At 42.9% G+C, this 22557-nt stretch overlaps 1 protein-coding gene across 1 annotated transcript in view; it reads left to right on the plus strand.

Moving 5' to 3' along the window:
* The first annotated feature begins 11676 nt into the window (after positions 1 to 11676).
* Positions 11677 to 22557, plus strand: part of LOC109282572 (uncharacterized) — a 30025-nt gene continuing 19144 nt past the window's right edge. The window contains exons 1-3 of the mRNA XM_019484945.2: positions 11677 to 11805; positions 13126 to 13182; positions 13480 to 13551. Of these exons, the coding sequence (XP_019340490.1) occupies positions 11715 to 11805; positions 13126 to 13182; positions 13480 to 13551 (220 nt within the window). The 5' untranslated portion in view covers positions 11677 to 11714. The remainder of the gene's footprint in view (positions 11806 to 13125; positions 13183 to 13479; positions 13552 to 22557) is intronic.

Here is a 22557-nt window from a genome sequence, read left to right on the forward strand (position 1 = left end):
CCTTTCTCCCAATCATGACTTATTTTCTTGGCTCCCAGCACCAGCAAATGCTAGTAAAACTGGCACTTGGAACAGCTTGCAGGATAAGGGGGTTTCATGGGCATGGGGGGGGTGGCTAGTTAATGGAGGGGCATCATGCATCTGGAGGTGGGGCAAGAGGCTGGGAGGCTAAAAATAACACAGTGCTGGAGGACAGGTAGGAAAAGCACAGCCCTGGGGATGAGGCCAACTTCTGGGCTTTCTCAGCCCTGGGACCATGCTGAGGACTATACAGAAGCTCAGGTAAATTGGCCTCACCAGACCAGATCCAAGTTAGACTACCTTGAAAGTACAGTTAACTTAGATTGGGTTGGTCATTTTTAGATGGATCTAACTGCCCTGAACTTCTCTACAGTTTGCACTTAGATCAACCTAATTAGGGATCTAAGAGTAAGGTCTGCACCTGGGCAAACTAAGTTAGTTTGGGTAGCCATTTTAAATGTATTTTAACCTCCCTCTAGCCTTCCCAAATGTCCGTGTGCACACAAAGGCTAAAAGCAAATGGGGAGGGGATGGAGGAAGGTATAAATATAGTGCAACATAGGAAGACACTGGGGGGAAACCCCAAATATGTTTCTCTACAACTTTTTCTGCAAAACAGTAGCTGACAAATTATAGTATATTGTCATGACTCCCCTAGGGTGGGAGTCAGGAACTTTCCAGGAAGGTGTTCACTACTCAGATGTGCAAGAGTTAAAAATTCCTTTCCAACTGAGGGTTAGGGTGAATCTCCATATTTTAGGGATGGTGTAAAGGGTATAAAAATAAGGATCATTTGGGAATCCAAATGGGAGCGAAAAATTGGAATGGGTAAATAATGAGGATTGGGGTAGTTTGGAGCTTTAGGAAATAAAGTCAATTTTAGGGTATGGCTGTACACAAGGATATGCAGGGACCAAAACAGTGATACAGGTATATTAAGTAGACCAAACATAATCTAGATACGCTTTGTTTTATATTCTTGTATTATAAAAGGCAGCTTCATATATTTATATATATTCATCAGCCAGCAAGCCAGAGTCTCTAGCTAGATTCTTTGACTGTGAATATTAATGACTATTCTATTTATATGCATAAGCATTATATTGATCATATGGAAGCTAAGTTATAAGAATTATTGTATATTATTTCCTTGTTTAAGTAATAACTCTTAATCTCATGCAATTTGTGTGTATTACTCCAAAGTTGGAGGGGTTTTTTCTTTAATTTCCTGAATATATAGATATGAATTTGTGTCTGATTTGGAAGTAACATATCTTGTTCCAAATCACATATGTGGAGACGGTGAGCAGACAGGAAGAATGCAGCATTCTGTGTTTGTGCTGCACCTGACACAGCAGGTCAAGTGCAGCATACTGAGTCATCATCAGGGCTCTAATTAAAGCACCCACACTAATTAAAGAGCCTGAAGCATTTCGTATGTTCAGCATCCGGCCCTTCAAAATGGCAGTGGGGGTGCTTTAACTAAAGCTGATTCAATGAGCTTAAGTTAAAGCACCCCTGCCACCATTTTGAAGTGTAGGCATGATGAATACAAGAGACGCAGAAGTTTAAGTTGCTGGTGCATGCTAATTAGCACGTTCCAGCAGAGCAGGCTCGGTTAACTGAGTCTGCTCCGTCGCACTGTCATTACAGCACATTGGAGCAGCATCCCTGCATGTCTACAGGCACCCTTAGGTGCTACAGTAATATAAATAAGTGGAACAAAAATCTAGGAATGATTGTTCAAACAGTTTTGGCTTTAAAACACTGAGATAATCTATTTTTACATGCATGTGAATTATTTCCATAGTAAATTGTTGCCTGTAGGAATTCTATTTTGTCTTCACGCTCCTGCACAGCAGACTATTTTCTTCCTCAACGCTAGTAAGCAATGGCAGTTGGTGTCCAGACATATTTGTTTGCTAAAATGTGTACAGAAGGACAGTGGAGGAACAGGAGGTAGTTAAGAGTTTCATTTTCATTTCCCTGTTTTTCTGTCCACATGCTGTAAATGTAGCAGTACTATCTGTGTTGTGAAGCTTTTGAGCATTAGTTTGTGAGAAAGTCAATGCTTATCTGGAGGTGGGCATTGGATGTGCAGAAAAAAAAACAATGGAGACAGACAAATAGCAGGAGAATTTTTAGATCAGTGGCTACATAAAATATCTGCTCTATTCCAATACAGCATCTGACAGAAAAGTAACTCCATATGGAGATTTTGAGAGTACTCCCACCAGGTATAAGCATGAGGAAGCCTAACTTTTCAGCTGTAATATGAGTAAGTGGTAAAACCCACCCACAGTGCAAGGGTTTTGTGGGTCCATCTCTTTATAATCAATGAAAAAGTGAGTCATGAAAAAAAACCAAGTTAGTCAAAGTCCCAATTCAAATCTTCCTATCAAAATTTTAAGAATGAAATCCTTACAGAGTCAAAGTATAACAAATGTAATCTTTACTGAACCAAGGCCTGCTGTTTAAGAAAAGTAGGAAGGTAGGCCACATTTTAAGCTATTTTCTAATATAACTTCACCAAGCTGTAATCAATGTTTTGTTACACATCTGTTACAAGTGCTTCCACACAGAGTGCTGCTCTCAGTATTGTGCATTATTTTCCAATTACATATGGGAACTAGTTTTGCTAGTTGGAAGACATCACAATTTCTACTTCACATATCCACAGTTCAATACTTCTACAGGCTTCCAAGCCTATATTTCAGTCTCAACAAATGCTGTGTGATACAACCTATGATGCCTCTCATCCATGGTAGAAAATAACACAATTAATAAAAATGATTTAACTGCAATGATTTAGTATTAATTAAAGCAGAATGCCTACGTAATAGCTCATTTAGCATGTTAGTACTGTTTTATCAAGTCTCAACTTTCAAAGCCAAAAATATTCTCTGCAACAAGCATTACTTGAAATACGAAATCAAACTTACATTGTAAGCAACACCAAAATGTCATTCTGCAAGAGCCCATCCGTCTTTAGTGTTGAGTTAATTTGAATGAACTACAAATAAGGATTTTGACAGGAAGCTGGGCTATTAAGAGACAAATGCATCAGCAATTTCTTTCAGCAGCTTTCCAATGTCCGACCTAACAAAGCAGTTCTAACTGTGGCAGTATACAAACAGCAGTACAAATCTTAAGAAAAAAGGATCTTAGGAGTTGAAAGAGAGAAATAACCTCGATCTTTGCCTTAGCAAATAATTTTTTTGAATAAAATAGGTGAAAAGCAAGACTCTCCCAACTTTTAATAGAATACTCACCTTTCTTGTTGCCGTGTCCCAAATCCAAGTCAAGTAGCTAGTCTCCTTGGATCATTTACTTTGTACATTGGAATAAAGAGAATAGTACTCAGCATTTGACAACAATAACATAATAAAGAGCTCCAAGCATGCATGTTAAACTCCTAAATCTCAAGTACAAAAAACATTGACAGATTCAGTTTAATGCAGTGCCGGTGCAACAAGCTTGTTTCCATGGAAACAAGGGGCTGCAGATGTTTTGCTATATAATAGGGACAGAAATTTCTGCAATAAAGCATTTGTTTGCTTGCAAACAGACAGCTAGAATTATTTTATTCTTACACCATTTACATTAATCTTTAAGGAAACAATCCTCACCTCTGCCCCCAACTCTTTTACCCTGAGTGAAAAGAACAAAGTGACATAAAAATCCTTAAAAAAAAAAAAAAAAGGCAGGGAAAGTTCAGCATGGGCAGTTCAGGAAATTGCTGTAGGGGTGTCACCAAAAGAACCCCTCAAAAGCATAGCAGAGAATCTCTTCCTAGGCATCTACCTTTAATTACTAAGAGCAGCAGATTCATTACACTTTTACACTATTTAATCAGGAGCACAACATATTGTACTAAAAAAGGCTGTGATAGGCAGCATCAGCTAGATAAAGCAGATGTGGATGGTTGTGATTTTTGTTTTTATAAGTAAAAGTTGGTAGAAATGAATGCTTTATCTAAGGAATGAAAATATATTACTAACTTGAGCTAACCAACATTCACTGTTATTTTTTTCAGTTCATATTCTATCATAATTCTTCAGTCAGGGAATACATACATTTGGAAATGGTCTTTACAGATGATGACAGAGGGTAACGTACTTCAGGTACCTCAAGTAAGAGGAGAACTGACTGCTCTGGGTTGGGGAAGCAGCTTCTATTAGTCCTGTGTGAAGTGGCTAGTATTCGCTTTTTTAGTATTTGGCGGATTTGGGGGACAGTGATTTGACTCGGTGATTCAAATCACTGTCCCGAATTGATTCAGCTGAATCAGATTTGGAGATTCTGCTGCTGCCGAATCTCCGAATTAACCAGGTCCATCCCCCCCAGCCTCGGCAACGGCTGCCCCACTCGCCCCAGCTCCCGGCTCTTTGTAAACCTCCCCCCGGCTCACTGGGTGCTACTAGGCAGGGGGGATCCCCGCTACCCCCCACTGCCCCACACTGCATGGGGGGGGTGCTGCATTAGCCCCCTGACCCCCCCTTGCTCTCCCAGCCCCCCCCAGGAGTGCACTGCTTGGACCAGCTCTGGCCCTTTAAGAAAAAAAAATGAGAAAAGCCCTGCACTCACTGCTCCTGCTGGTGGGGGGCAATGCCTGGTACCCCATGCCATGTGGGGGGGCTCTGTACACACTCCCCCAAAGCCCCGATGCTGCTGCAGGTGCGGTGACTCCTGTGGCTTTTCTCCATTTTTCTTTTCTTAAAGGGCTGGAGCTGGCCTGCGTGGGGCAGCTGTGGGGGGGTGGGGGAGTGAGGGGGGCTTGGGGGGCTTGTGGCAAAGCCCCCCATGCAGCATGGGGTGGGGGAGCAGCAGGGATGGCTCCCCCGCCCAGCAGCACCCAGTGAGTACTGGGGCTTTTCTTTAAAACACCGGGAGCTGGGGCAGGTGGGGCAGCCATGAGGGGGGGCTTGGGGAGCAAGGAGGGGTTGGGGGGCTGGCAGGGGTCTCCCCATAGTCCCCTCCCATGCCCTTAGTACTTACCAGCTTGGAGTCAGCTGCAGTTCCCTGCTGCAGCCACTGGGGACTGCCCAAATCATCAAAGCTCTCCAAATCTTTTCCGAAGATTCGGGGACCTTTGAATCGATTTGGACCTTTTAATTGGACCCCTGATTCGATTCAGATTCAGAGATTTGGCCACTGAATTGGGCTGAATCTCCTCCAAATCAAATCACCGCCCAAAGCTTTGCACAGCCCTAGCTTCTGTGGTAGTAGAGCCTTGTAGGAACAACAGGCATGAGATGCGTTATAGTCTCAGAAGCAACTTGTCTGTTCTTTTAAGTAAACAGTTTGTAGGATAATATGTCATTGAAATGTTAAAGAGTATACAGCACATAATCTTATGCCTCAGTATGTTTACAAGTGTATAGTCCTTTAATGTTTTTCTTTCTTCTTCAAACTCTTCTTTCTACAATTCCTCACTTCTGTCCTTCTTCCTCAACCCCTCACACATCATTGAATCTCCTTCAAAGATATGAGTCACATCAATTTTGTGATAGCTGAACCAGCACCGAGTCTTGCTAGAACTGAGGCTTGTAGAGGGTTAGAGAAATGCTGGGTTTGGACACTTGCCATAGTTTCGCAAAGTTATGTTGTTTCATAGAATGCAATCACAAATTGATCAAAACACCTATTTCTCTTAGGATGATAGAAAATAAACTTTGAAAAAGAAGTGTACCACATAGTAATGAGGTACCTTTAAAAATCACTCTCTGCCATATCTTACTGTTGGAGCATTCAACAAAATTTAATAATTCCTTTTGGGTAGATATAGTTCCATGTCTTTCTTAAGTAGGAGATTCCCAATTTGCTATAATCTTCATACCTTAGTGGATACACTATGTATACTGCATTTGTTGGTCAGAGTAAGATGTTCTCTCTTGCCCATGCTCCCTGTATTCAGTCCAAGTCATCTGACTATTTCAAAACTGCTTTCCTTTATACTCTCTCAGACCTAATGATTTAATACCACCACCTGCTGGCTGATGAAGAGTAGGACTTGGTTTCTGTAAAGAGCTTACTTGTCCAGCTACTATTTATTCTCGTATCTGCACAATATATTCCTAGATCCCTCTGTATTCCAAAACCTTAACAAGACCATATTACCACCATATATCACATTGCAACATAATATACCTTGACTTTAGCAAGGGTTTTGATACGGTCTCCCACAACGTTCTCACAAGCCAGCTAAGGAAGTCTGGGTTAGATGAAGGGACTGTAAGGTGGATAGAAAACTGACTGTATCATCAGGCTTGCAAGATAGTAGTTAATGGATCAATGTCTAGTTGCCAGCTGGTTTCAAGCGGAATGCCCCAAGGATTGGTCCTGGGTATGGTTTTGTTTAACATCTTCATCAATGACCTGGAAAATAGGATGGAGTGTACCCTCAGCAAGTTTGCAGATGACACCAAACAGGGGAGAATAGTAGATACATTGGAGGGTAGGGCTAGGATTCAAAGAGACCTCAACAAAAGGGAGGATTGGACCAAAAGAAATCTCATGAGGTCCAATAAGGACAAGTGCAAAGTCCTGCACTTAGGGCAGAATACTCCCATGCACTGCTACAGGCTGGGGATCAACTGGCTAAGCAGCAGCACTGCAGAAAAAGACCTGGCAGTTACAGTGGACAATAAGCTGAATATGAGCCAACAGTGTACTCTTGTTGTGAAAAAGGCTAACAGCATAGTAGGGCTGCATTAGTAGAAGCATTGCCAGCAGATCAAGGGAAGTAATTTTTTTCCCCTCTATTCAGCACTGGTGAGGCCACATTTGGAGTACTGTGTTCAGTTTTGGGCCCAGAACTACAGAAAGGATGTAGACATATTGTAGAGTCCAGCGGAGGACAACAAAAATGGTTTGGGGGCTGGGGCACATGACTTCTGAGGAGAGGCTGAGGGAACTGGACATATTTAGTCTGGAGAAGAGAAGACTGAGGTGGGATTTAAGAGCAGCTTTCAACTAGCAGAAGGGTGGTTCCAAAGAGGATGTAGCTAGACTGTTCTCAGGGTAGCCATACAAGGATAGGTGGAGGGACCTGGGCGCCTCTTTAGCCTAAAGAAGAGAAGGTTGAGAGGGGACTTGATAGTGGCTTATCACTCTATCAGAGGAGGGCATCGGGACCTTGGTGAACAACTGTTCACCAGGGCACCCCCTGGGAAGACCAGGACCAATAGATATAAACTCCTGGAAGGCCGCTTCAGGCTTAATACCAGGAAAAATTGTCACGGTCAGGGTATCCAGACTGTGGAATAAACTCCCTCCAGAGGGGGTGTAGTCACCTACCCTGGAGGTTTTAAAGAGGAGACTAGACCCCAGTTGTCACCTAACCCAGTCACCTAACCCCAGTTGTCTTCCTGCCTAGAGCAGGGGGGCTGGACCCAATGATCTGCAAGATCTGCAAGACCCATCTATAAATTTATGGTGGCAGATGACAGAACAAGGAGCAATGGTCTCAAGTTACAGCAAGGGAAGTTTAGGTTAATTATTAGGAAAAACGGTCTCCCTAGAAGAGTAGTAAAACACTGGAACAAACTACCCAGAGAAGTTGTGGACTCTCCATCCTTGGAGGTTTTTAAGACCTGGCTAGTCAAGGCCTTGGCTGGGATGATTTAGTTGGGGATGGTCCTGCTTTGAGCAGGGGGTTGGGCTAGATGACTTCCTGAGGTCTCTTCCAATCCTAATTTGCTATGATGCTATGATTACTGAAAAGGAACAGGGGTGTGTACCTGTTCTTCCACCCAAAGGGAAAAAATATTTAACAATCACAGTGGGCTGTATTTCCCACCTGGAGACCAAGTGACCATCAAGCCTTCTAGGTTGATAGGAGTTCTTGGGTCACAAGACTTTCATACAGGGTGGTAGATTCTGATAGTGCAGTGAATTATCACTCTCTCTTCCTAACATTATAATTAGGGACCTACCTAAATTGCACTTTTGCAGATTTTGCGGAAACTGTGAAAAACGGCGTTGTCTACAACCACTGTGATCACCAGGAGATATGGCACTGGCTGCAATTTCCTGTGAAATCAAAAAAAAAAAAAGCAGTAGTGTGGTGATTGAAGGCACCCTCTGCCAATCACCAGTGAGGGGCAGGGCTGCTGTGAAATGCCTGTGAAATTGGCTCTGTGTACCACAAGCGGCCTGCAAAAAGCCCATTGTCTCACCATGACTTAGGTAGGTCAATGTAAGTTTAAGTGAACAGTTTTAATTTATTCTGATCATATGTTTCCTTACCTGAGCAAATTCTGAGAGCTATTAAAAGTACAAAAAGCACAGTCTGGACTACAGACTGCCAAGTCAAGCAACAGTTCTGTTAAATATCATTGGGTAATATCTACACGAGATGCTATGTTGCCACAGTGGTGAGTTATGGTGACATAGTGTCAGCAGGCACTAACCATGACACCGCCACTACTGTGCATTAGCAATGAGCTACTGTGCAGTAGCTGGTTGCTACTGCAGTAGGGTCAAAACAATTTGTGCACCACCAGGACTGTGCAGTACCAGCAGATACTAAAGCAAGTACTAAATAACTGCACAGTACCAACTGCGCTGTCAGGGGCATATGCAGACCACCCATTAAGAGCAATTTGACTTCAGGTGGCCCTATTAAGGAACTACAGAGGGATTTAGTGTGACAACACTCTACACCCACCTCCGTAAGTGATATATGTAGCCCTGAATTAGGTGCCTAAGCTCCCTAGACAATCAACACGGAGAGTTCAGCTCCTCTGAATGGGATTCAAAGCCACCAGCATCATGGGCAGGGATCTGCCCAAGCCATCCAAAAGGAAGTGCTGGAGAGAAAAATATGTTTTAAAAATCCTGTTCAATGCGGCTGAGGCATCTAACTGCTCCACAGTGAAACCCCAATTGCAGATGGATATTTGCAGCCCAGGAGACTCTTTATAAAAGCTAATCTAGATAATGGGATAAGATTCCATAGTGCCTGTTTAAACCATGCTTAACACAATCCAATCTGTGAAAGGTTTCTTGTTCCAAATTGTCCTGCTCAAATCAATTTTAAAAATGTTGCTCTCTGAGAACAGTCATCTTCAGGTAAGGGGTGGAGCGTTCAGGGACGTTAAAGTGTTCTGCTACAGGCTTGCACGTCTTTCTGCAGTTGATGTCAAAGTGGTGTTCATTTATTTTGAGTAAGCACAGGTGTTACACTTAGATGGATCTAACTAGGGTTAGATCGATAAGTGCCAAACTACCAAATTTGGCAGGTTAGATTGGGCAAATAATGGCCACTCGATCTAACTTACTTCACCCAAATGCGGATCTTACACTTAGAGCAACCTAACTAGGGCCAGGTTTATCTAAGTGCCCACCTGCACAGTGTTTGGAAAGGTTAGATTAAGCAAAAAATGACTGGCTCAATCTAACTTTAGTTCACCTAGGAGATGAACTATATAGATAGAGCTACAATCTATACTGTGCCCAATCTATACTGAATATGTGTACTACCACAAATCTGGAGAGACACCCCCCACCCCAATAAGTGAACCCACTAACACCCTTGCAGACCTGCTAGCCCACTGGCCTCCATGTGGACTCACCAGCCCCCTCCTGGATCCACTAACCCCCACACCTGATTACTTAGATCATACACCTAGCACAACTCCCAGCACTAGCAAACATAGAATCATAGAAAATTAAGGTTAGAAGAGATCTCAGGAAGTCATCCAGTCCAACCCCCTGCTCAAAGCAGGACCACCGCCAACTAGATCTTCCAAGCCAAGGCTTTGTCTATCTGAATCTTAAAAACCTCCAAGGATGTAGATTCCTCACCACTCTGAGTAGCCTGTTCCAGTGCTTTACTAGTCTTCTAGTGAGAAAGTTTTTCCTAATATCTAATAATCACATTGGCCAACTCCCTCAGCACTCTTGGGTGTGTTGCATCCAATCCCATGGACTTTTACATGTCCAGCTTTTCTAAATAGTCCCTAACATGTCCTTTCACAACTGCTAGCTGTTCACCTCCTTCCCAAACTATGCTGCCTGGTGAAGTAGTCTGGGAGCTGACCTTGCCTGTGAAGACAGAGATGAAAATGGCTTTGAGTACTTCAGCCTTTTCTGCATCATCTGTCACTAGATTGCCTCCCCCATTCAGTAAGTGACCCACAGTCACAGTCCCTGACCTTCCTCTTGTGGTTGACATATTTGTAGAAGCCCTTTTTGTTACCCGTCATGTCCCTGGCTATCTGTAGCTCCAATTGTGCTTTGGCCTCCCTGATTTAATCTCTGCATATCCGAGCAATACTCTTATACTCTTCCCTCATTGTTTCTCCAAGTTTCCACTTCTTGTAAGATTCCTTTGTGTGTTTTAGCTCACTGAAGAGTTCCCTGCTAAGCCAAACTGGTCTTCTGCCATACTTGCTAGTCTTCCTGCACATCAGGATGGTTTGTTCCTGTGCCCTCAGTAAGGTTTCTTTAAAATACAACCAGCTCTCCTGGACTCCTTTCTCCCTCAGACTGGCCTGCTAGAGGATCCTGCCCGTTAGTTTCATGAGCAAGTTGAAGTCTGCTTTTCTGAAGTCCAGGGTCCTTACTCTGCTGCTGTCCATTCTTCCTTTCCTCAGGGTCCTGAACTCATTCATCTCATGGTCACTGCTGCCCAAGTTGCCATCCGTTACTACTACATTCCCCACCAATTCTTCCCCGTTTGTGAGCAATAGGTCCAAGCTAGTCTTGCTACAAATAAGTAGCAAAAGTCAGCAAGGGCCAAATGACATGCATCTGCATCAAAGACTAAAGACAGAGGGCAAGCAAACATTCATCACTTCAAATTGTAATAAGGCATGGAAAACAGTGCTTTAGTATGGATGCAATACATTACTGATGCCTCTGAGTACAAATCTATATGGTATATCCATCAGGTATACTTTCTTATTCCAAAGTGCTTGAAGCTGCAGACTTAATAATGTGCCAAGAAGAAGTGGTTACCTTTGTGTCAGGCTAAATTAAAGAAAAGGAAAAAATTATTTGCATACTGCTACATTTTAAGGGGCTGTTTTTGTTTGAACAAAATTAGTTTCCTATGCATAAGTCTTCCTTCTTTGTCCTGTTATCACTGGCAGCCTGGTTTGATCTACCTTGCTATATAAGGACTGGACAAAGGCATGGGTTCAATAGCATTCAAAACTTCCTTCCCCGACAATTACAAGGAGGGGGGGGGGGGGCAGGAGAGGAGGGTTTCTACTGCCAATGCTAGATCTTTCTTGCAAACACTAATGACCCAACCCAGCATGTATCCCCTTGAAGAGATTCACCTCTCCTTTTTCCAAAACACACATTTGATCTCTCTCTGATCTGCTTGGATAAGGGCTGAGGCAGATCCACTCCTCCTCCCCACACCCTTTACACTGGCCCTTCAGTGGCTGCTGCCCAGAGTGCAGATGGACCCAGCAGATTGAATACTCCTGCCAAGGCCTGCTCCCTTGTACATGGGTGTGGGGTATTGCACGCTGGCTTCTGAGTCATCCACTTTTGAGGCAGCGTCTGTGGTAGAAGTGACACATGGCCTGCCATGGCTGTCAGGAGGGGGAGCATGGGAGCAGAGGACAATGAGGTCACAGAGGGTTGTGTTCTGTTCCATAGTATCCAGGACACTGCCCTGTAAAGAAGCAACTTCAAGGATGCCCGTGGCAGAATTGTGGTAGCAGAGAGGGAGCATGATACAAGCCACCATTTCCCTCCTCCTTCTGCTTGTCTGCCTGTGCGCTTGTGATACTCATGCTGATATCCTTGGGGATCTGGAGGCAGGTAAGGCACTGGGGTAGGGCAGAGAAGATGCCTGGCATGAATGGCATGAAGCCTGCAACACAATCTGCCTGGGTGGCAGTGTGCATCCCCCCAGCGTCCAGCTGTTTGGGCACACAGTGATCCCTCTGCAGATGGAGAGATCCAAGAGCCCCTCTCCATCCCATTGGGGACAATGTGTGGTTCACTAAGGGTGTTTATAGATGTACTCTGGGAGGCAAGTGGGGAGCACTTTAATTAGTACAGCTCTGAGAGCCATGCTAATCAAAAATGCCCAGAGCGTCATGTGTATCAGCATCCCCATGATGAAAAATGGTGGGAGGGCACTTTGAACTAAAGCTTGTTGAAAAAACTTTAAAGTGCCCCCGCCATCATTTTTCAGTGTGGGGATGCTAATACACATGATGCCAGAGTCTGCTGGAGCACAGTAATTACCATGCTCCTGCAGACTTGATTAATCAGCCTCAGACTCAGTTAAACAGCCTCCCTGCATGTGTATAGGAGCCCTAAGTGCTGTAGTTAATGAAGCAGCGTCATCTTCTTGCAACTAGGAGGTACAGTTGGCATCCTCAGAAATTGCTGCTGCAGCCCGCTCAAGTGGGCACAGTTTGGAGACCTCTCCTCTCTTTCCTCCAGGGGTTCACATTAAAGAGGATGACCCTTTGGGTTTCAGACAGTGAGCTTATTGAGGTAGGAGTTTTTTCTTCTTGTGTACAGCGGCAAGCACTACAGTGCCTCAGAAATGGGCCCTGGCTGTAATCTAGCATAAGCTGTATCCCTTTGCAGGAGTGTCAGATAAAAATGTGAAATATAGTGCTAGTGTTAAGTGACAATTGACAGGAAGTTATGTTTAGTTTAGCATCTCTCTGTATGGGCTGAAATCCTACTGATATATAAAAGGCAACATGTTTCCCACTGATGCTCTTCAGATGTCAGTGATTACACAGTATAATGTTAAAATAAAACTGTCTCTGGATGGGAAGTAAAAATTGTGGACCACTTGTGGTACCTGGGGCCATTTTCATGGTTTCCATGAAAACTGCAAAATCATAAAGTGAATAGATTCCTACTTATAATGTCTTATGTCTCATGGTGACCAAATTAAATGGGTAATACAGGCAGGAAAGCAGGCCAGAGCAAAGAGCCTGTGATGAGTGCCTAACAGAAAACCTTTGGATGTGACCCTTGTTGGTTGGCCTAATACCATGGTAAATGCAACAGAGAAAGGTCTGTGTTTTTAGTGTAACTTGTTAAATGTTAGACATTTTGTTAAAAAATTACATGTGCATGACAGATCCTCACTGTAAATTGCTTCATTTTCAGATGTACCTGTTCCAGTTCTACCCGAAGATAATATTAACTCAATGACTAATTCACTTTGTAAGTAGCTTAAATTTATTATACTTATTCTATTTACTAATTACTGTGTACATGCTGATTTTAGCATCTTATGCTTGAGCTATGACTCCATATCAAGGGAGTACTCAACAAAAGATTTCAGTAAATAATATAAAATGGGTCTTGATTATTCATAAAACAAAAGGAATAATTTTGGCAACTGGTTCAAAGTGTTTCTAATAATTTTGCTTCTGGCTGTAACTTAACAGAACTTTTAGTAGTTTTATTTTGTTTTTTAAAACAGGTAGTAATTGCCCATCCTCCTATCTTTGATTGTAGATGTTCCAAAATCTGCCCCATATCCATTGGACCTGATGCATCAGATTTTAGAGACATATAGACAGCGCACGGGTAAATATAAATATTTATGCTTTACTTACATAGGGCTCTTGTTTCTTGAGTCAGAGACCTAACTACCTATGGGCTTTTGCCAGTCAGAATTTTGTGACTTATGCATGCCTACAAGAAAGGGCTTCCATAGTCACAGAGCTGTCTGGCCAGTATAGCCTATCCAGCAAGTGCAGGAGCTGTTTGCACTTATTGGTCACCTCTGTATGGAACACTTAGCATGCTCGTTATCTGAGACTGCAGTAAGCATTCCTGGGTGAGTCTACATGTGCTATTAATGCTTTAAAGGCTTACTGCCTAGTAAACATTCCCTGGGAGAAGGTGTACACATGCTCCCTGTTGGGAGCAAATCTGCTCCTACCCTTCTCTGACCCCCTGCAGCAGGCAGGGGGAGCTCCGGGGCTGGCAGGCACCTGAACCTGGCCAGCAGAGCTCTGTTGGCTGGAGCAGTAGCTGTTTCCTTGCCCCAAACATATTGGGAGGGGTCCTGATGTGCAGGGTGCTGGGAGACAGCTGCTACTGCAGAGCTCTCCCAGCCCCATGCACATGGAGACAAACCCCATGCCCAGTGGGGATTCCTCACATAGTTGGGGGCTGGCTGGGAGCTGTCCCAGTTCTAAGGCAGCTCACAGCCAGCCCCTGGCTGGTTGGGGATTTCCCTAAGCAGCTGGGGGTTGGCTGAGAGCTGTTCCACTTCTGGGACAGATTCTGACCAGCCCTGGGATGTGCGGGGAAATCCTCACCCAGCCCAGAGCTAGCTGAGAGCTGCCCCAGAAGTGGGACAGTCCCCTGCTAGCCCCCCACCACCTCCTTTTCACCAGCTCAGGGAAATCCCCACCCAGCTGGGGGCTGGCTGGAAGCTGCCCCAGAAGTGGGACAGCTCCTGGCCAGCCCCCAGCTGTACAGGGAAGCAGAGCTCTCCCCATGTCTCAGAGCTGCTCAGCTCCCCACAGGAGCTTGGATCTGAGCAGCACTGGGACACAGGGGTGCAGAGAGCTACCTATCCTCATGCTACTCAGCTCCTGGCTCCAGCCAGGAGCTGAGCAGTGCCAGGACCAGGAAAGTTCCCTGTCCCTTATGACCCTCTGGTGTTGGGGCTGACTGGGAGCAAATTTGCTCCCAGTTTGCTCCCAGTCAGCATCTACATATACAGTACTGTGCAGTATCTACTGTGCAGTTAGTTTATTATGTGAATTTACAGGTAGTAGCTAACTGTGCAGTAGACTAATTTAATGCACAGTAAATGGTGTACACATTTAGACAGTGATGCTTTATTGCGCAGTAGATTAGTAAGTGTATACCCACCATTCCTCACTGCCCCCCCCATACACCCTCACACACAATATACAAGAGTAAGACTTTATTTTCAACTATTATGCAATCACCTCTATATCCATTACTCAAAAAACATAAACCAGGACAAATATTATTTTTTAAATTAAAATTAAATTTATGGTAGATGGTTGATTTTTAGTATATGATTTTGTATCTATAGTTTGTTAAAATTATATCTTCTAAAAGATTTTGTGTGTGTGGCCCTTGACAGCTCACCAAAACTTGTTAAGTGGCCATCCAGCTGAAATAATTGCCCACTCCAGTTTACTACAATCTCAACCCACCCTGGACAGGGCTGGAGTTAATTGTGCATACCTGGCCCTTCCTGGACAATGAAGGGCATTACACCTGCTGCTTGATCTGTACCTGACTCTAGATCCATGCTGTGAGCCAGGTCTCTGTCAGTGGCAATCTTGAAACTGGCTGCAGCTGATTGACAATCCCAATCCCTGCACCACACTGGAGTCTTGAGTTTGTATTACCTCTGTGAAAAAGTCTGACAGTAGCTAACTACATGCTATTTAATATAATCTGGAGATACTCCTCCTGCAAAAAGTCAAATTTTTGCTATGATTCAATCACACTTAGCATGTGCTTGAATGCACAGATTCTCACATTTTATGTGCAGTAAACATACCCTAAATTTAATGTGCGACGTGGCCCTCGCACACTATGCATAAGTACTTAAAATGCCAATTATATGGATGGGTAAGTGCCATTTAGATGCACAAAAAGTAACAGAATTTGGGCCTTAGTGCTCCTCAAGGATAGAGCTTGTTGAGGCCTCAAATCACCAAGTATTTTGCTTTCACTTATTGTGACAGCAAAATCTGTGGATATGTTATTTATTGAGGTGAGATTTTGGTTTCTAGAGTAACTTGGCACCTCTTCATCATTTTGAAGCTGGTGTACTAATGTAAAAGTGACCTAGAAAAAGCAGTTTCTTACTTATGAGTAATGTTGAGTCTTTTTCATGTATTACTGAAACTTAATTGCATAAGGAGAGCAATGATTATTTACATTTTGGGGTTGGACTAGATGACCTCTGAAAGCCCCTTCCAGCCCTACTTATCTATGATTTCAAGAGCACTCTCAGCCCTGCTTAATCCACCGGCCCTCATCAGTTAAATTCATGTCACTTTGAGTGTATGAGGGAAATGAATTGGAGGAAATGGCACAGAACTGTACTTGTGTACATGTAGCCTGATGTTTGGTTCACTGATGGAAACTTCACCAGCAAACACAGCCAGAGCAGCTGTAACAGCAGCAGCGGCTGGAAGGTCACTGCTGCTAGGAGAGATGTCAGCTCTTGTTTTTGCTGCAGAAAAATTAGTGTTTAATTGGGTGCTTGATACGTATGTTAGCAGCAAAAAAAAAAGTTGAGTGTTTCCAGAGGATGAGTACCAAACCCACCTGGAGCATGAACAAAGATATTCAATTCCCTATTGTTGCAAAAGTTCTATCTTGTCTAGTCCTGCATATAGCCAGCTCTGGGGCCTCACAGGAACCTTTCTTTCCCCATGTACAATATACTGTCATGGAAACAAAGGCATTCAACTGTATTATAATATGAACACAGTTAAAACAAAAATGTTATACTAAAACCATAGTTTGTCACAGCATGCAGCTAGAGTGTATGCATGTGCATTCAAAGGTAAATAATTTGACTAATTTCTACAGGAGTACCAGATTGGCTTAGACAGGTTTTAAAGATATAATCCCACAAAGGTGCAGAAGAAACCTACAGATCAAGCATTACAACTGAAGCAACTATTTAGACAGTTAAGAGCATTCACAGTTATGTGGCCATTGAGCAGGTGGGCTGTGATTGGGGGAGGGCGATTAAAGGATTTAGGCACCAAAGTCCTTTTTTAAATTTAACCCTAGAGTGACCATGTGTAGGTGATCCTTGGAAAACAGTGTGATTACTCATATGGTTAGAATTACTTGTGTACTTAAGTGTTTTGCTGGATTGAGGCCTCTATGCAAAAGTATACTTCAAACACAACACTAAGAGTGCAGAAGTTATGAACTGAAATCATGGAAGGCCAAACTTAAACCTCACCCGGTCTTTTCTTGCTATAGGTGTATTATACAGGCTCCTGGATATTACTTGGTGTACGGTGGAAAAAAGTGCATGGCACACATAAGTCTGTAGTTGTGCATCTGAGATATTACAAAATATTATGTGGTATTAGAGAAATAGTAAGTGCTTGTATAATAAAATCACATTAAGTCTCATATGGTATATTTCATCCATAGACCTTTAGACATTTAACACACAAGCTGTGTATCATTACAGATGGAATATCAGTCACACAAAAAGAACCCGATTAATGTAACCTAGACAACATAGCTTTACTACAATATTCTTCAAATGTAGTGATAATGTACCAGGATATTAGAGGTCTGAATTAAGATCATAAGAGATGACATACTGGTCAGACCATCTCATCTAGTATTCTGTATCTCACAGGCCACATCTACACAAGCAGACATCTGCGCTGCACAGTTGTTACTGCGCAGTCCCATTGCCACATAATTATTTTTAGCTGCTACTGCACAGTAGCATTGATGTCATGGTTCATGCCCAGTGATGCTACATCACCATAGCAATGAGCTATGGCACAGTAGCTGTTTGCTATGGCAACATAGCATCTTGTGTAAGCACACCTACAGTGGTGCAGGGATGGCAAAGGGAAGAGTATTTATGCTGGACCTATCCAGACTGATCTGTTCCCTGCCCCTTTCAGCATTTGGAGGTCTTGGAAGTTTTAATTTGGATTTTGCTCCCATAACAATAACATCCGCTGATGGGTAATGTTTAATGTCCCCTCCCACATCAATTTCTTTAATCCTCTTTTCAACTGGGTTAAAATATCAGCTTATGCATCATCTTGTGGCAATGAATTCCACAAGTTAATTACAGGTTGTGTGCAAAAAAATTTCCTTTTCTTAGTTTTAAGCTTGGTTTTTAATATTTGGTTCATTTGTTGCCTAGTTCTAATACTGTAAGAGATAGTAAATACTGGGCACACCTACACGTTCATTAATGTGCCATAGTAACTGCACATTAAGTTTAGTATTTGGTTAACCAAATATTAAATCAAGGTGCAGTAACTTATGCTATTGCACAGTAGGGCTGCCACATGGGTTTTTAGTGATGCTTACTACATAATAGCTTAATACTACTGCGCAGTAGCGTATTAGCATGGTTTTCGCCTGGCGTGCTACTGCGCAGTTAGCATCTCGCGTAGACATGCTTACTGAGTTCATATTCACTTTCTCCGCACTGTTTATTATTTTAGACTTCCATCTTCCCCCTTACCACATTGTCAACGGCTATAACACACTCCATGGTGATTCCTTAACTTCTGACAGTAAATTCACTTTTGTCATACAGAACTGTAAACATGACAATGATTATGTGGTAGAGAGATAGCTTTTTTGGCATCCTGCTGCTATAGGCCCACAGCAGATATCTGTGGGGAAACAATCTGACCTCTGGTTTTGGATTTGCTTTCACTGCTAATATCCTATTTGTCCCCAGATCTGTCTAGAGCACACTTTCCATGTCCTCCCCTCCATTCTCCAAAATACGTAGAACTTGTAGTCCATAGTCAGGAAAAAAGTGTTTAAAAAAAGAAATATCAAAATCAAGACAGACATAGATTTTCTCTTCTTTCACTCATGTGAATGTTTATTGTAATGATGAGTTCTGTTAAAGAAGTACGCCTCCTTGATAAAAGCAAATCTTGTTTACATCTTCATGAAAGACGCTAGCGGTGTTTTGCAGGCAATTTACAACACGCGACAGCTCTCTACTGGTTTTAGCCAGTCCTGAAAAACAAACAAACTGCTCTAATGTGTGACAGGGCAGTGAGTCTACCCTGTCATGAGACCCCGAAAGAACAAAGAAAGAGACAAAACTTACCGGGGTGGTGAGCCTGGACGGAGAGAAAAGACGCAACAAACCCGCGCAGGGAAAAGATGCATGGAAGCCCCAGATGTTAATTAAAGCAATCAGCTGTGAGAGCCGGCAAGGCAGAGAATGGAATGCTGCCGCCGCAGTCAAAGCTGATCTTCGCGGGAGTTTATAAGGGAGCCAAACAGGCAGTTGGCTCTCCTCTGGTGAGGGGAGCAGCACACAGGGGAGTTCAACCAAGCCAGGACCCGCAGAGACTGAATGCGTACCATAGATTTACCTGAAGAGCACTCACTGCTGAACTGGTGAGATTGAGTCTGGTGAGAGTCAGGCTTCATCCTGGGGACCTGGGGAAGGAAGGAGATGAAGCAGATCTGAATTGTGAGTTTGGGCCAGTGGCTTAAGATGACCCTTCTTTAAAGGCTAAGGGAAAAGGAGGAAACTGTCACTTTATATGATGGCCCGTGAGTTGGAATGGGACCAGAGGCCAGCAACCAGAGACCAGATTTTTTTCAAGGCAGCATAGAGAATTTGTTTTCCACAAAGGAGACTTAACAAGATCAACGCAAGCACATTTTGTGTGGTAAGGACAGGGTATGGCGATGGTGAAGCCCTGTGAAGAGGACCCCTAATCGTAAATTACAGGAATTAACGTCATCTTTGTCCCTCAGGACAATCCATCTGTTTGGATCCTTCCTTAACATCTAAGTCATGATGGATGAAATAAAAAAGGAGACTCTCTGGTCCTAAGAAAGGGAGAGAGTGCAATTTTTATTTGGGGACGGAGCTAGATCTTTCACATAATGTTTCAGTTACCAGTAACTGTTCTCATAGAGAGACAGTGTACTATTTCCACAATTATGATCTGAGAAGGTCTATGTATGCTAAAGACCAAACCATAGATTTAATGAGGCATAATACAACCCAAACTCTCTTAAACGTGCAAAGAAAAGCAGTATTCACAACACAGTAGTTTTTCAGAACAAAACTGTCTATTTCTCTTTGGCATAAGCTGTAACAGTTTTGTTCTTCTGCAGCCACTCCCAACTGAAGCCTTCAAATGTATAAATTGTACAAGTTTTATTTCAGATACTTAAAATTGCTTACTCCAATTGACCAGAGAAAGATTTTTAACTCTCATACCTAGAGGACAGCACTGAACATCCAGCTAATTTGCTAGTTTGACACCTGGCATTTTGTTAAACTGTTGTTTCCAGTTCAAGTAGACAAAACCCATTAAGTGTTTTATGGAAAATTAATAAGCTATTCTGACCCAACTTAATACTAGTCATCATATTGTTCCTTCCTCACACAATACGGGCCAAATCATAATTGGCCTCTAGGCACCTAAACAGTTGTTAGGCAGACTTAGGCCCTGACATCACCAAGAGCTTTCCACATTTACTCTACTCAGCCACCTCAAAATTGCACAAGACAATAGATTCCACTTTGGTCTGAAGAGACCTTTAAGCACCTAAATATATCCTGCTACTTATGCTCAGAAGCAACCCACGTGGGCATGAGATACTTAGGTAGCCTGCCTATACTTAACTGAGATCCAAGCTGGTGTTGAGAGACACATGAACTCTGTGTTACTCTCAAAAGAACAAGGAGTTAGTCTTATAAAATGATAATACTTTTATATTCAGAAAGCCTTCTTAGTCTACTGATCTGCTGTTCCCTCCAGCAAGCCCGAGGCAAATGTAACAACTTATATATAACACTCTTAAATGTATCCACACATCGTCTTCCTTTACATGTAACATATTCCCATATAATACTAACATTGGCAGTTTAGTTCAACCTATAGTTAAAGCACATTTCAACAGGTTTCTATAGTCTTTGTGTTGGCTTTTTAGCTCTAAGTGATCTTCTCAATTTCTCTGCATTCTCAGTCCTTATTGGTTCTGTTCTTGTTTGGTTTCTGTGTTCAGCTTTCTCTTTCTCTGTCATTTTCAATCTTCTCTTTGTTTCTTATTGCTTTGAAATTAGCTCTCTTTCCTTTGGTGAATCTTGTGATGCTGTTTCTTTTCTCCCCTTGCAAGATGCAAGTGTCGTCTGTTCCATTTTAACACCTGTCCTTCTGGCATGACTATTTTATAGGATCTGGGAGCTACTTGATGGGAAACTAGTGCTTTTTGTTTCCATGTTCGTCCATCTAAAATAAAATATCTTTGATGTGCAGTTGTGGTAACTTCCTGTAACCCCTGTCACAGTACCATTTTGTTTGCATTTGTCATTTTTAAAAAATGTTTCCACATCTTGCTTTTCATTCTGATGAGCATCTCCCACAAGATTTGGCAGTCTGGTTTTGAGTTTCCTGTTAAACAGAATTTCTGCTGGGGACAATCCATTGTAGCAGAAAGCCCCCTTTTCCTCTTGCCTGCAGTTGCTCTCCCCTCCTTGGATATGTTTTTCCTCTTCTACCTTTTCTTCCTTCCTCTTTCTTTCACTTTAAGATAAGGAATTGTGTTTTAAAATTTGTATGTGTGCATTTTGTATCTCCCCTTGTATTTTGGTATTTTTATCTATTTGTGGGCCATGGCAATACTTTTGTAGCTTATATTTTATACTCCTCACCTTTCAACTAAATGTGTTTAGTTTCAGAGGTAAGTTATACATTGTAACAATGTAACAAGGGCAGGAGTCAAACTGCTGCTTCCCTGTATCAGGCGGGCCCCTGAAAGAGGGAGTGAATCAGTGATTGAATGTGTAACAGTAGCAGGCAGAAATTAATACCTAGAAAAACCGCAGATCAACCAAGGGAAGAAATCAACAGAAGACAATGTAGCAACTAGGACATCTCTAAACATCACTGTTCAAGGGCTAGAAGGCCTGGCCTGAGTTAATCAACGCCGGGGACCAACTATTGGGCATGAATATCTCCAGATCAACCGCTCCCAGAGCCCTATTCAAAATTCATCAATAGACTCCCAAACCTTCACGTACACGTGGACAACCCCTGGGGCTGACAGATGCCATTCAGTAGCCACCGAGGGGGAAGTCCCACAAGGGTCAATGACCCCTGGATTGGGCAAACCTGAGAACTGGGGAGTCACCAAAGTCTGCCAAGGACAGATAAAAAGCAGTGAAAAGTGACCCTCAGCGGCGCCGTCTTGATCTCCAACTTGACCAGCACCCGACCTGTCCAGCCAGAAGGACCAGCCGGCGACCCCCTTCTGGAAGATAATACCACGCTGAGAGAAGCCTCAATGGCAGACTCCAGTGCCTGCGGGATAGGTATACCTGACTCTTGTAGCTCGCTACTGTGTATGTGTGTGTGTGTGTGCGCGCGTGTGTGTGTGTGGGGACCAGCCCCAAGGTTTATGATTTAACTTCATTACAGTGCTTCCGCCTAATAAACCAGAATTTTTAAGGATTCCGAGTTGGACATTTGTATTCAACACCATGTTTCATGAGTGTTGCTCTGTAATTTAAGAGTGACAGATAAACATTGGTGTGTGAATCTGTAGCTTTTTTCAACATTTTTTTGACTGTTTGTACTACATTTTCCACCAGACCATTGGATTGTGGGTATTTAGGACTTGAAGTATTGTGATAGAATCCATATTTGTTTGCAAACTCTTTAAACTCAAAGACAGTTGAATTTAGGTCTGTTGTCTGTTCTCACAATTTGTGGAATCCCATGTCTAGCAAAAATCGATTTGATATGAGTTATGACATGGTTTGCAATTTAATGGGTCTTTTAGGGGCATAATATTTTAGTCCTGGAGCTTTCATTATTTTTT

Source organism: Alligator mississippiensis, chromosome 1 (genome assembly GCF_030867095.1).
Source record: "Alligator mississippiensis isolate rAllMis1 chromosome 1, rAllMis1, whole genome shotgun sequence".
Classification (NCBI taxonomy): domain Eukaryota; kingdom Metazoa; phylum Chordata; order Crocodylia; family Alligatoridae; genus Alligator; species Alligator mississippiensis.